Genomic DNA, 15055 nt, shown 5'->3' with positions numbered 1-15055 from the left:
TACTTCCCTTTGATTTGTTTGTTTGACCTTGAAGGATGACCTTGACCTTAACCTTTCACCACTCAAAAAGTGCAGCTCCATGAGATACACGTGCATGCCAAATATCAAGTTGCTATCTGGAGCGACATAGAAGTTATGAGCATTTTTGAAACCTAAACGCAAATTGTGAAGGACAGTCCGATCACTATATGCCCTCCTTCGGGGTCATAAAAAACTACAAATTTACCTTGTTCGCTCTATTACTCTTGATAGTTTATATCCTATCACCATGAAACCTTGTGGTAATGTTTGAGGACATATAATCTACACCAAGTATGTTAACCAGCCAAATTGCTTAAAGTTCTTCGAATTATTGCCATTGTTTGATCCATAATTGGCCAAATAAATGTGGACTGCTCTCGAAAAAAGTGATTTAAGTTCAATAACATACACCAATCTTGATGAAACTTTAGACATAGCAAGCTTCAATAGATATCTAGCTCCTGATTGAAATAGGGTCTTGTAAGGTCAAGGTCACTGTAACTAACAAATAGAAATATGGTTTCTGCTCAATAGCTTCAGTTTGGATGGAGGTATAGCTTTCACATTTTGTGTGTGGGTACATTTGAGTATGAAACTTAAATGCATACCTAACTTGGGATTGCACTAAGGACCAGTCTTGTTAAGGTCATGTATAAGTTTTATTTAATTATAATATTAATTTATATCCCTGAGGAAAATGATGGCTTGAAATTAGACACCAATAGCAAATATAATATGAAGAGACTTTACCATAAACTTTTTGACAATTCCTCTGTTAAAGTCATTTTTGTCCAACTACAGAACAATGACTTTTTTTATAAAACAGCTTATATTTTGAGGAGAATTTAAAGGTTAATACTTGACAAGGAGCAAATTTGACGCACTTTTGATTCAATTGACACAGAAATCCATGATTAGTGTTATGAGCTTTAATGTGAACAATATTTCTATAAATAAATCCTATTAATACATGATAAGCCGGAAACAATAATAACCTACATAAATACCGCATCAATGGTAGACAAAATAGAACAACATTCCAGAAGTACAAAACAAAAGCATTCAACATATACTACATTTTGTAACACACACTAGCTGCTCCCATATAATTCATGGCAACAGCATCACAAACACAACAAAATTACTTCTTTAAATCCAATCCATCACGACTTGCTTTTTCTATGTGCGCCATGTACAAAACACTATTAATATGGTAATAATAAGGGTTTTCAATCTCTGTCAATTCTGGTTTGTATCCACGGAAATCTTCAGAGGGAATTCCATGATGTATGGCATATGCTTGAACACTGCCGGTCTGTACACTTTGTAACGCAGTTTCTTGATGCGTATTGTCACACTGACTAGAGCCACAGGGGAGGTAATTCATGTTGTTGTTTACAGTCTGGGTAGAACAGTTTTGAGATTCAGTATGTTGCCATGGTGATGTCTGAGTGCTGTTAAAACCACTTCCGGATGGTTGAACCTGAGTAACACAATGAAGGCATATTTTTTATCAAGACTGAGTGCATAAATACAAGTCAGGGTAACTTCAAACAATAGGGTCAAAATGGCCCTACATTGATAACATGTAATGGCACTTGACCATTTACCCATAATTTGAACAGGACCACAATCTGATGTCATATTCAAAATATAAAAATTGTATGCTTTGTGGTTTCGGAAATGTTTCTTTTAAGTAAGTGTGCTTTACGATTCTTATGAAACATTACACCATCTAAACCCAGGCAAGGCTTATTTTGCCCCTAGGGTCATGACTAAAAAAAAATAGTAGAAGACCACTAAATTCTAAATTTAAGGTGTATACAATTTATTTAAAATGATAAACCTCTTTGAATTGTTGTTCAGAGAAAAAGATACGGAGTTTTTACCCCATGTGAATGATTTTAACAAACTTTTAAACTGCGTAGAAGACCACTTAAAATTTTTACTCCAAATATTAAACCTCTTACCCATGCGGTTTCTGAGGAGATTTTTTAAGTAATTTACTAATCATGTGACTACAGGGGCATGATTTGAGCATGTGACTCCTAGGTAAGGGTGTCACGTTTACAGATTTTTCTAAACGTTAAAATAAACTGAAATAAACGACACGTTACCGTTTAAAAAGCATCAGTACACTCGCATTTCCAAACTGAAAATAGTTATTTCCGGAAGTAATATGCAGTGCATATCACATTCGCGCAATGATGTCATATTTAAACCATAAACTATTATAAAAAAGACAATCCGTATCACCACATGTGTATTCGTCATTCTATAAAAATAATTTAAAGAACGTCGAAAATAATGTAAAATCGATGAAAAATACTGTTTCCGAAAACGACACTCCGAAACAAATGCACGTTTTTTGCACATGAAATAAAATGTGCATAACGTTTGACCGCAGAAAATTACCACTTAACTAGCAAAAACGTAATCAATATATAATTTGGTTAAAATATTGCTTTGCAACATGCTACCGCACTGTTTTACTTTGCTAATCAATCAATTAAAATATTTCAAGATGGCGGCATATGCACTGTTGCGTTGCCAAGTTGTAAGAATTTCGGAAAGTAGCGAAGATTTTCCGTTAGTTTCCGTTCATGTCTGTGGACGAGGACATGATACCGAAAACAGTAACATGTACCGAAAACAGTTAGATTTCCCACCTTTACATCGTGATAGTGGCGTTAAACTATGATTTTAATTAATGTTTACAACAGTACGCATTTAAATGATGCTTTATATTAATTATTTCTTTTGTACGAAAAGCATGTTATTACTGTTTTAAATGGAAGCATTATATAACACGAGGACACGATATCGAAAACAGTAAATTTACCGAAAACAGTTAGATTTCCCACCTTTACATCGTGCTATTTCCGTTAGATCATGATTTTAATATATGATAACTTTAGAAAGCATTTGAGCGAAGATTCAAATATGTTTAAGACGGTACCTGTCATTAAGTCAATGGATATATAAAAGAACACATCAGCAAAATATATATTTTATTAATGAACACATGTTAAATATTGGTATTTTTGGTAGAGTAGACACAATTAAATTAAATGTTTTACATAAAGACATTCTGGAAATAAATAACATTTCATAATAAGATGCATAATAATTATGATGTTCGGTATCGGACCGTGTTTTAAAGTTTAAACATGTGCTGATCGCAACGACAATTAAGACAACAGCTTTAAAGTCGCATGCCTATAAATAATCGCAGCATAAGGGAATTTTAATCACAGCATAAAGAAATACATTTCATGCATAATGTATCGACAATTAAGGCAACATCATTGTTTTAAGTTTTCTTTTTGCGGATGGCGTTCTTGACCGCTCTGCTCGTTTTCTGTTTCGTTTGCAGGGTTTATTTTTACCGGCGGAGGGTGTTTTAATCAGTGTTCTTGATCCATCAGTGACGCAATCCAGATTTATAGTCGAAAGTGCCATCAGAATTACTACGACAAGATATACAGTAGAATTCTAGATTCTGATCATTCCAGCTGTTCTCAAGAGATTTCGTGATGCCCTGGCATTTAAAATGACTCCAGGTATGGCATTCCTAAAAGAATGAAAAAAACAACACTTCTGAATGCGTGTGTATAATTGAAAGGGAAACAAGCATGATAATATGAGTCGCGTTCTGATAAAACTGGGCATAATGCATGTGCGTACTGAACTGGCTAATCTGGGACGACACTTTACGCACATGCATTATGCCCAGTTTTATCAGAACGCGACTCATATAATCGGCTCTACCTTGAAATGCTTTAACACAGAAATTTGCTAGCCGTATCTTTACATATTTTCTGGTCTCATTTAATAATAATTGTAAACATAATCACTATCAAAACCCTGATTGTTTGTCAAATTGCTTAAATAATTGTATGTCCTTTCAAATCAAAAGATTCCATAACAACAAAATTACAATCCAAAATTATTAGTGCGAATAAATATAACATGTTCAATTTAAAAAAATGAGTAACGTAAGCAAAGACTATAATTCCTACAATACTCAATATCCTTACAAATATTGCTCAAAACTCTATTTTACTATAAAACATTTTACGTTCATTCGCATGAAACATACCGCAATTACTCTAAGTATTCGGTTAATATTTTTGGTGATTCTTACTCTTTGGACAGTACATTTTAAAGCGCTATTTCAGCAGATTTCTTCCCTATTTTCACTTATCAGTCTGGTGTCACTTCGATCAACCATTTTTATGACCGGATTAAGGTAATAATGCAGATGATTCCCTTAGGGCAATGGCACATTACAGTTGCGTAATTGGATTAAAAAAACATGTATACCGGTATTAAACAATGGTTTCACACCTGGCAGATAACTGTGACAATACACTCCAAAAAACGTAATGAACCCCTATATTTATACAAACAATTGAAAGTGTTTGACAACGACTGACGAACAAACAATGAATTCATAGGTTGCATATTTTGTTATTTTAAAGTAACAAATTTCTGTACAATATTAAATGATGTGAAATTATTTATACTAAAATGCAAATAAATTAAAAGTAAATATAGAATGTGAAAGTCGTAGAATATTGTTATAGTCAAGTACGGATGTCAGTACCGCGCAAAATTCTTTGCTATTGACAATTAATTATTAACGCAAGAAAAATAAGTCGTTATTGAATTAAACAATTATAGGATACGGACCATAAATATTTAAGTATAAAATTACAATTATGGAATCGTGATAACAACAAACAAATTATACCAATCATGTTCTTTAGTTTTTCTCTAATTACAATCCATTAATGATCACAGCTTGATATTTAAAGAAAATGCAACACAAAAGAACACACGAACCGCTACTTTAATCATACATTGCCGACTTTGCAAACTGATATATTAAAGCGATCAATTTTAACACCCATTTGGTATGCTGTTTGTGGTTTCTTGAAATAGTAAATTTCATTACAAATGAATAAAATAGTATTGGTTATGTTCTATCGATATCTATTTCTTGCTAACATGTTGAATACTTACTGTTTTCGTATATTTGTTCACTGTTTTCGGGCGTACATTTTACTGTTTTCGTATATCAAAAAAAGAAAATGAATGTGGATTTTTTTATTAATATAAATTTTATTAAAAAGTTTTAACACATATGTTGAAATATCTTTAATCCACTATTTTTTTAAACCATGCATAGGAAAAAGCGATGTTTTAGTCTTAATATTCACTGTTTTCATATAATAAAACTGTTTTCGGGCGTACATTTTACTGTTTTCGTATATCAAAAAAAGAAAATGAATGTGGATTTTTTTATTAATATAAATTTTATTAAAAAGTAATAATTAATATAAAGCATCATTTAAATGCACTGTTGTAAAAACATTCATCAAAATCATAGTTTAACGCCACTATCACGCTGTAAAGGTGGGAATTCTAACTGTTTTCGGTACATGTTACTGTTTTCGCGAAAACAGTACTGTTTTCGGTATTTAGTCATACCGCCATCCGCTAACCAATCAGAAATAAATTACTGCCGAATTCGGTAGCCCGGATTTACCGCAAGTACCCAGATTTTGCAGTTCTTCATCAATATATTTCGTACGGCTAGTCGGCTACATTATTTGCACCCCAATATTTATTATATTTATATTGACTGTCGTTTAAACGTTTACTGTTTTGGTAAACGTTTTTCAGCAAAACACGAAACGCGACCGTTTAAACGTGACACCCTTACCCCTAGGGCATGGTCACTTTAGGTCACAGAGGCATAATTGAACAGACATTGTAGAAAACCATTATTTGACTTTACATACCAAATATAAACACTCTAGGACTTGTTGTTTCATAGATTTTTTTATGTAAGCTACTATATAAGTCTATGTTTATTATGTGACCCTAGGACTAGCCAATTTGACCACAGAAGCATGATTTGAGCAAACTTCTCAAAGGAATATTATTTAGAGGCAATATTACAAATAGAATATTAAACCACTGTGCCTTGCAGTTTCAAAAAAGATATTTTTATATTTTTAAAATCAATTTTTAGCTCTGGCAAACTATGTATGCAGCGGACCAGAACAATGATAACAACTTTGAAAGAGGGTCACTCAAGGATAATTCTTGTTACGTTTCATTAGAATCTACACAGCAGTTCAAGAGATGTCTTTTGTATGATTACAAACCAGAAATGACTAGCGTCCCACAACAGACAGAAGGTGGCACAAAAGCCCACCCTGTGCATTGCTTAATAGGTATGCTTCAAATTGAAAATCATGATCTTTAAATACTTTAATAGGCTGCAGGCTAATTTTGCCTTAAAGATTTTCAGCCTTGTTAAGAAAAAGGGTTTATGGTTAGTAAAAAAAACAAGAGCACCGCATAGCGGGTGCCAGGCTCGCCTACAGGTGCAGTTTTGAAGAAATGAAAGCTTGTCAGAATGTATTTATATTTTAAAGGTAACAGTGACCTTGACCTTTGACCTAGTGACCCAAAAATAAATGTGGCGTGTAGAACTCATCAAGGTGCATCCACATATGAAGTTTCAAAGTTGTAGGTGGAAGCAATTTGATTTTAAAGCCAATGTTCAAAACCTTAACAAAATGTTATGGTTTTAGCACCACGCGGACGACAGGACGAGCTGGCTATGACAATATCTCGGGTTTTCTCAGAAAACGCCGAGCTAATAACTAATGACAAATAAGCCTGCTCTTTTGTATACAAGAATAAAACTAAAGTTTAAATGTATTACATCAAATGAAGATTAAATGATAGCCCATTGTTCAAAACCCCTGAATTTTAAATATTCCTCTCAAGATACATGTATGTTAAATTCTTGGATACACAGTGTAGTTTAAACTCATTTTAAAATTCAAACCATTGACAAGATTGATCTGATTGGTTGACCATGATGAAAACAGAATGATAGTAATATGTTTGCTGTTAATACATGTTGATCCCATTTTTTATAGCATATCAAAGGATATATTCCCTAAGACTATTGTATATTAAAACAAGAGTTCCGCGGTCGGAGATGACCGCATTGAAGCCGGATTTTTGATTTAAATGACAGGAAAGTACCTTTCGTGTTTTTGTCAATGCAATACTTAAATTACTGAAATATTGTTCAAAGGTCAAAATGAAATGTAAGTACTTTTCAAGGCATGAGCAATCCTTGTGTTATGTTTTGAATGCATGCATATAGCATTCTTCAAAACACTGGGATTCCCAATACACAGCAGACAGGTCTCTTCAACCTTGTCTTGTAGTGGACTGAAAGCTACCCCAACAAAGTGAAACAGCAAAAATTATAATATTTTAGAGCCCTTTCACATTTGAAGTTGCCGCAACTGTGAACCTCAATTGAATGTCCTTGAAATTACCAGTGGTAAGCATACCAAAGTTAAATCATGAAAAAAATATTCACATTTAAGGTCACTGTCAATTGAAAGACTTTAAAATGACCAGTTGTTCTCTTGACCAGTGGTCATCTGTTAGTCATGGCAAAGTCCATGTCCAAGCATACGAAAGTTAAAACAACTTTTAATTTTTAACATTCAAGGTCACAGTGACCTTGACCTTCAATGACCTTAAAATGACCAATTGTCATCTACTAGTGCTGGCCAACCTTCATGTCCAGTTTGAAGACTGTAAGTCCAAGCATAAGAAAGTTATACCATGAAATAAGAATTTTAACATTTTTACATTCAAGGTCACGGTGACCTTGACCTTAAAATGACCAGTGGTCATCTACTAGTTCTGGCCAACCTTCATATCAAGTTTGAAGACTCTAGGTCTAAGCATACCAAAGTATTAACAACTTTAACATATTTACATCCAAGGTCACAGTGACCTCGACCTTCAAATGAATGACCTTGAAATGACCAGTGGTCATCTAAGTGTGCTTGCAAACCTTTACGTCAAGTTTGAGATTCTAGGTCCAAGCATACCAAAGTTACAACAATTTTAACATTTTAACATTTAAGTTCACAGTGACCTTGACCTTCAAATGAATGACATTGAAATGAATGACCTTGAAATGACCAGTGGTCATCTAAGTGTGCTTGCAAACCTTTACGTCAAGTTTGAGATTCTAGGTCCAAGCATACCAAAGTTATAACAATTTTAACATTTTAACATTGAAGGTCACAGTGACCTTGACCTTCAAATGAATGACATTGAAATGAGCAGTGGTGATCTTCTAGTACTGGCCAACCTTTATGTCAAGTTTGAAGACTCTAGGTACAAGCATACCAAAGTTATAACATGGAATAAGAACTTTAACATTTTTACCTACCAAAGTTATAAGAACTTTAACATTTTTACATTCAAGGTCACAGTGACCTTGACCTTAGAATGAATGACCTTGAAATGACCAGTGGTCATCTAAGTGTGCTTGCAAACCTTCATGTCAAGTTTGAAGACTCTATGTCCAAGCATACCAAAGTTATAACAATTTTAACATTTTAACATTTAAGGTCACAGTGACCTTGACCTTCAAATGAATGACATTGAAATGACCAGTGGTCATCTTCTAGTACTGGCCAATCTTTATTTCAAGTTTGAAGACTCTAGGTACAAGCATACCAAAGTTATAACATGAAATAAGAACTTTAACATTTTTACATTCAAGGTCACAGTGACCTTGACCTTCAAATGAATGACCTTGAAATGTCCAGTGGTTACTTACTAGTTCTGGCCAACCTTCATGTCAAGTTTCAAGACTCTAGGTCCAAGCATACCAAAGTTATAACAACTTTAACATTTTTACATTCAAGGTCACAGTGACCTTGACCTTCAAATGAATGACATTGAAATGTCCAGTGGTTACTTACTAGTTCTGGCCAACCTTCATGTCAAGTTTCAAGACTCTAGGTCCAAGCATACCAAAGTTATAACAACTTTAACATTTTTATATTGAAGGTCACAGTGACCTTCACCTTCAAATGAATGACCTTGAAATGACCAGTGGTCATCTGTTAATCCTGGCCAACCTTCATGTCAAGTTTGAAGACTCTAGGTCCAAGCATACCAAAGTTATACCATGAAATAAGAACTTTAACATTTTTACATTCAAGGTCACAGTGACCTTGACCTTCAAATGAATGACCTTGAAATGACCAGTGGTTACTAACTAGTTATGGCCAACCTTCATGTCAAGTTTCAAGACTCTAGGTCCAAGCATACCAAAGTTATAACAACTTTAACATTTTTTATATTGAAGGTCACAGTGACCTTGACCTTCAAATGAATGACCTTGAAATGACCAGTGGTCATCTGTTAATCCTGGCCAACCTTCATGTCAAGTTTGAAGACTCTAGGTCCAAGCATACCAAAGTTATACCATGAAATAAGAACTTTAACATTTTCGAGCACGCCGCCACCCCGCCCGCCCGCCCGCCCCCCCCGCCCGCCCGACAACATCAATCTATAAGCCGAGATTTTTTTGAAAAAAATCCGGCTAAAAATCCATATATATTTGTCAACTTTGCATTTTTTTATGGCAATAATCTCTATTTTGGTAAAATAACAACTTTTTTTATTATAGTTAATGATACAGAGGACATACAGGATTAACCAAATCTCAGTAAAATAATATTCAGTCGGAACCTTCCATACAATCGGCTGGCATAAACTACCGATAATAATGGAGCCAACAAATTTGATTTTAATGAGAATGAGGATCAAACCTAATTTCAGTTGACCTAGACAAAGAGTGATGAGTTCTCATTTCTGTTAATCTCCACTCAAAACATTAAATAATAGGCAAAACTGTGCCAACTGGACTACATAATACATGTATGCAGTATATACACACCTCAGGTGTAACACATCTGTCTTGATCTTCTGCACTGTTTCTGCCACAGGCTCTGTGTGAAAATAACAGTGTTTAAAAGAAGCACAACATTTATTATACCGCTTTAATATAGCTAGAAAGTGTACATTGTACATTACTAAACTAGAGTGTTAACAAGATTTTACTATAGCCATATATAGCCATATAAGGAAAAATGCCCCGCCCCTTGGCAGCCATGTTTTTCAAGCAAACGCTACCATTTTCTAACTCATCCAAGATATTATTGGGACAAATCTTCTGACCAAGTTTCATGAAGATCGGAAAATAAATGTGGCCTCTAGAGCGTTAACAAGGTTTTACTATAGCCATATAAGGATAAATGCCCCGCCCCCTGGCGTCCATGTTTTTCAACCAACCGGCATCATTTTCGAACATGTCCAAGATATTATTGGGATGAATCTTCTGACAAAGTTTCATGAAGATAGGACAATAAATGTGGCCTCTAGAGTGTAACAAGATTTTACTATAGCCATATATAGCCATATAAGAAAAAATGCCCCGCCCCTTGGCAGCCATGTTTTTCAAGCAAAGGTTACCATTTTTGAACTCATCCAAGATATCATTGGGACAAATCTTCTGAGCAAGTTTCATGAAGATCGGAAAATAAATGTGGCCTCTAGAGTGTTAACAAGGTTTTACTAAAGCCATAAAAGGAAAAATGCCCCGCCCCCTGGCGGCCATATTTTTCAACCAACCGGCATCATTTTCGAACTCGTCCAAGATATTATTGGGATGAATCTTCTGACAAAGTTTCATGTAGATCAGACAATAAATGTGGCCGGTAGATTGTGAACAAGATTTTACTATAGCCATATAAGGAAAAATGCCCCGCCCCTTGGCAGCCATGTTTTTCAAGCAAACATTACCATTTTCAAACTCATCCAAGATATCATTGAGACCAATCTTCTGACCAAATTGCATGAAGATTGAACAATAAATGTGGCCTCTAGATAGTTAACAAGGCCGCACAATGCACAACGGACAATGCACGACGGACAACGGACAAAAGGCGATCACAAAAGCTCACCATGAGCACATTGTGCTCAGGTGAGCTAAAAACATGACAAAACACATGTGATAATATATTTTGGTACATACCATACATATAGATAATCTGACTCAAATAATTAGGTATTTCCATTATAAACTACAATCAACATGGTAAGAATTCAATATTTCACAGTGTGAAATCTGGTTCACTAGTCACTGGCAGAAAATAAAACATGATTTCATTAATTCACGCTACTAGGGAACGATCAACAATGAAATAGTGCTGAACCATGCTACTTCTTGGTTCCCATATCCTGTTCATCAAGGTTAATCAACACTGAAAATAAGAAAATCAGTTAAAATTTAAATATTTAGGCAAATATTCAAAAGAAAATGAAGTCATTGTGTTGAAACCTTAAATACATTGTTAGAATAAACAAATCCCTTTCCTACATTTTTAGATAATGCCACTTGCATTGTTAAACCACCTTTTTGAGTAGCACTCTGACTCTGTACCTTTTGCGATCCTTAATCATTCCCTAGTACACATCATACCGGTAATGATGTCAAGAAGACAATACAATTTACTTATTTCAGTATATCCCTATTTTTATGTTTGGAATTTATAATCATATGTTGACCTGTAATCGTGTGCCTTATCATAAGAAGGTTTATACCACAGCTATTGTTTTCCTTCTTTAAAAGTACCAGAAAACAACACTTTTCCAAAAAGGAAAAAAATACAAATTTCCCAATTGCTGTCTAAACAAGAAATGCGTCCCCCCGACACGGATGCCCCCAACTCCAACTTTGTAACAAAATAAAAGCATAACCATGTAAATGTTCCATACAATTGCATGAAACCCAGGATCAATGCCTAAGTTTACACAGCTAAAGTAGTAAAGGATTGTATGCCTTAGACATTTTCATACAGTTTGATGAAAGTCAAATTAAATCTTTGCTTTATAGAGTGGACAATGCTAAACAAGAGTGCCAAACTGTCACAAAATATGCCCGTTTGAGGGTTGGGAATACTTTGGCGAAAATCGGATGAAAACTACTTGAAATAGAAAGTAGACACCATGCTGAATGTTTAAAATGCACTAAGTGACCCATGACCTAGTTTTTGACCTGGCATGGCCCATGTTCGAACATCATCTAGATACAACTTCTGACCAAGTTTGGTGGAGATCGGATGAAAACTACTTGAATTAGAGAGCGGACACCATGCTGAATGTTTAAAACGCACTAAGTGACCCCGTGACTTTTTTTTTCCCGGCATGACCCATCTTCGAAGTTGGCTTAGACATCATCTAGATACAACTTCTGACTAAGTTTGGTGAAGATCGGATGAAAACTTCTAGAGTAAGAGAGCTGACACGAAAAGTGTGACGGACGGACAGACAGACTGACCGATGGACAGTGCAAAAAGTATATGCCCCCTGTTGGGGACATAAAAATTCCCAATTGAAGATTTCAAAAAAAAAAAAATTTGTTTAAATAAATAAAATGCAACCATTTAGTTAGTTTCCCTATGCAGCTCTATGTCTTGAACCTGAGTTAATATAATATTGACAACTTGACAGCATTTAGTTATCAATTTTAAAGTATTTGGGAGCAAAAAATCTAATACACCAATTTCCCAATATAAAGACTTCACAACGCGAATTTTCCAAATTTTAGGGATATTTCGCGCAAAATTTTCGGAATTGGGCTGGTACCGGTACTTTCCCCAATTGTTAAAAAAAATTGCTGCAATTTTGTAAAAAAAAATTGCTGTACTGATTGAAACAGTTGTGGCGTTTAAATGGCTTGTATTGCACTTGTTGTGTGAAATTGATGCCCTGACAGCAATTAATATACAGCCTTAACTCAAGTTAACTTGTGCAATACAACCCATCTGAACACAACAGCAATAAATACTCCTATATATGGTGTTAAATGGATAAATAAGAGAGCCACAGACTTAAAAGAGCTCATCTGAAAACCAAGGTTACTTAATTTGTAGTTCTGAGCTGGAAATGTTGACCAAAGCAAAATAAGAAAAACAGCTTAATCTCCAGAGAAAGCTCTTTATCAACAGAAAAAACAATGTTTAAACTCAACTTAGATAATATTAAAAGTGATATTCTGAGAAAGTTACGTTACAATTGGGACTTCTAGAGTGTTCACAAGGTTTCAATATCACCACTCAAACAAACTAGTTACTCACAGGCTGTTCTTGTTTTATGCTGGATGCAAAAGCCATTTTCACTTTGCTTCTTATGGGGGAAAGGGTTTAAACAAAAAAACAGGCCACCAAGTTGTTCACAGACAGGAACAATTTTGAAACTAGGCCCTGATATCATAAGAAAACAATATCTGAGCTTTTTTGAGTTGTTGAAAACGTAAAACAAACAAAAAGTAGTCACAAAAGCTCACCATAAGCACATTGTGCTAAGGTGAACTTAAATTTGCTTAAATATTTTGCTTTTAAACGATTTCAAGGTTTCTAGAAATATTTCTTGAAGATAATACACTTTCATACAAAATAAAACTCTAGCAGACATTCTACATGTAACTAGGAAACCATTTGAATGTTTGAATCTTTTTTAAATTATATACAAGTACAATACAATATAAGTACCAATCTTAGGTATATTCATTTTTTCTTATACAACTGTATGTTAGTGAGATAAACCAATTAAATCTTTTCTATGGACACCCTCTTTAGAAGTTAAAGAGAAAGCACTTGACTTACTGGATATTTAGCCTGTTTATTCGTTTTGAAATTGGCAGGCAGTCATCACAGTCCTGACTCGGACTTCTGTCTCGTTTCCTGATGATAAATTACAATGCTCATAATACTCTAATCACAATAATCAAAACAATGACGATCGTGAATACAAGACTTTAATGATTAATTGATAGAAATTGTAACGTATACTCAATCGGAGATTTACCATTCACATAATTATTGCTTTAATCTTAAAAAAAAATGCTGATTATATTACCCCATAATTTTATTAATGACATCAGTGATAAAGTAAGAAAATTTAGAACTTTAATGACATCATCATACCATATTTAAACAGAAGAAAAATTAGAAGTTCAACCAAGCAACTATCTAGTGGCACATAAACAAATGCAGATATGACAAAAATTTAATTATTTCTCTGTAAGTTTTGTGCAAAATATATTCACTTGGGCTGGATTTGTATTCACATTAGCGTAGCAATGTCTTTATGAAAAAACCCATTAAGGTATACTAAAAAACAATTATCCGAATTTACTCTGACTCTTCAATTATCCGAAATTTATTGCAGATCAATATCATTACCAATTTCGTAATGCTATCCATATTCCATTCATTGTAGAAGAAACTGATGAAATTAGTTATCATCATAAATACATATATTCTTACCGTGACTTCATAACCCCAGAATTGACATTTACGTTTCTATATTTTTACATTTTTTATTTTGGTAGAACCATGAGCATAACGATATAAGCCGCTTAGTACTGGTTACAAAACACTAAGGTTACAACATAGTAAGACATTTTGATATTTTTGGCAAATTGTGAGATTAAAAACTTGACATTGTTATCAATAATTACATGTACCCCGGTAATTGACATTTTGTTTGCACAATTCTTTGGAACATTTGAGCTATAATTTATGACTGAATCACAGACTGACACAGAAAAATACGAGATTAGCAATGGCGCATATCAGATGCGTGTTTTCATAATTGTCTACGATACTAAACGAAACTCATTAAATATATTCGGCATCAGGAAAGTCCCAAATTTACCAATGTTTATTGGGCATAATAAGGCAGACATGCGCATGCATACACGCAGTAAAAAAATCAAACCAATGGTAAGGGTAAAAATTTGGAAAGGAAAATCGTTGACGAAGAATCTCCAAAAAAGCCTGGTGTAACAACTCCGATCCATTTTTTCCACGTCCTTTTCGACTTTTATCTAAGAAAAAATTAAACAACAGAAAACGCTCAGCAAACCTACAAAAACCGTCAAGGTGTGAATGATATTTGTTATGAAGCCATACGTATGCAATAACATTTTAAGACAGAAACACATACACGCATAAACAATTCGAAACTTTATATAGTTAGAACAATATTTAAGTTCGTATGCCCGTTCATTGAACGCTTATATGCGTCGTCGAGGACATGTGCAACCACTCCCATT

The 15055-nt window shown here is 34.2% G+C and overlaps 1 protein-coding gene and 1 long non-coding RNA gene across 3 annotated transcripts in view; both read right to left on the bottom strand.

Moving 5' to 3' along the window:
* Positions 1–935: 935 nt before the first annotated feature.
* The window catches only part of LOC127866440 (uncharacterized), a 173965-nt gene continuing 159845 nt past the window's right edge, over positions 936–15055 (bottom strand). The window contains exons 1-4 of one of the 2 annotated variants that reach the window (XM_052406968.1): positions 14265–14383; positions 13602–13679; positions 9833–9884; positions 936–1504 (exon numbers count right to left, since the gene is read on the bottom strand). In XM_052406968.1, coding sequence (XP_052262928.1) covers positions 1163–1504; positions 9833–9884; positions 13602–13679; positions 14265–14275 — 483 coding nt within the window. In that variant the 5' untranslated portion in view covers positions 14276–14383 and the 3' untranslated portion in view covers positions 936–1162. Of the gene's footprint in view, positions 1505–9832; positions 9885–13601; positions 13680–14264; positions 14384–15055 lie in introns of those variants that run through there. The other variant, XM_052406969.1, reaches the window with a different exon arrangement.
* Positions 7022–9386, bottom strand: LOC127866449 (uncharacterized). The gene is made up of 2 exons (XR_008043004.1): positions 9250–9386; positions 7022–8948 (listed from the first exon to the last, which is right to left on the bottom strand). It is a non-coding gene; the product is annotated as an uncharacterized LOC127866449 (long non-coding RNA).

The sequence above is a fragment of the Dreissena polymorpha genome, chromosome 2 (assembly GCF_020536995.1).
Source record: "Dreissena polymorpha isolate Duluth1 chromosome 2, UMN_Dpol_1.0, whole genome shotgun sequence".
NCBI classification, from domain to species: Eukaryota; Metazoa; Mollusca; class Bivalvia; order Myida; family Dreissenidae; genus Dreissena; species Dreissena polymorpha.
This window is presented reverse-complemented; position numbering and strand designations above follow the sequence as displayed.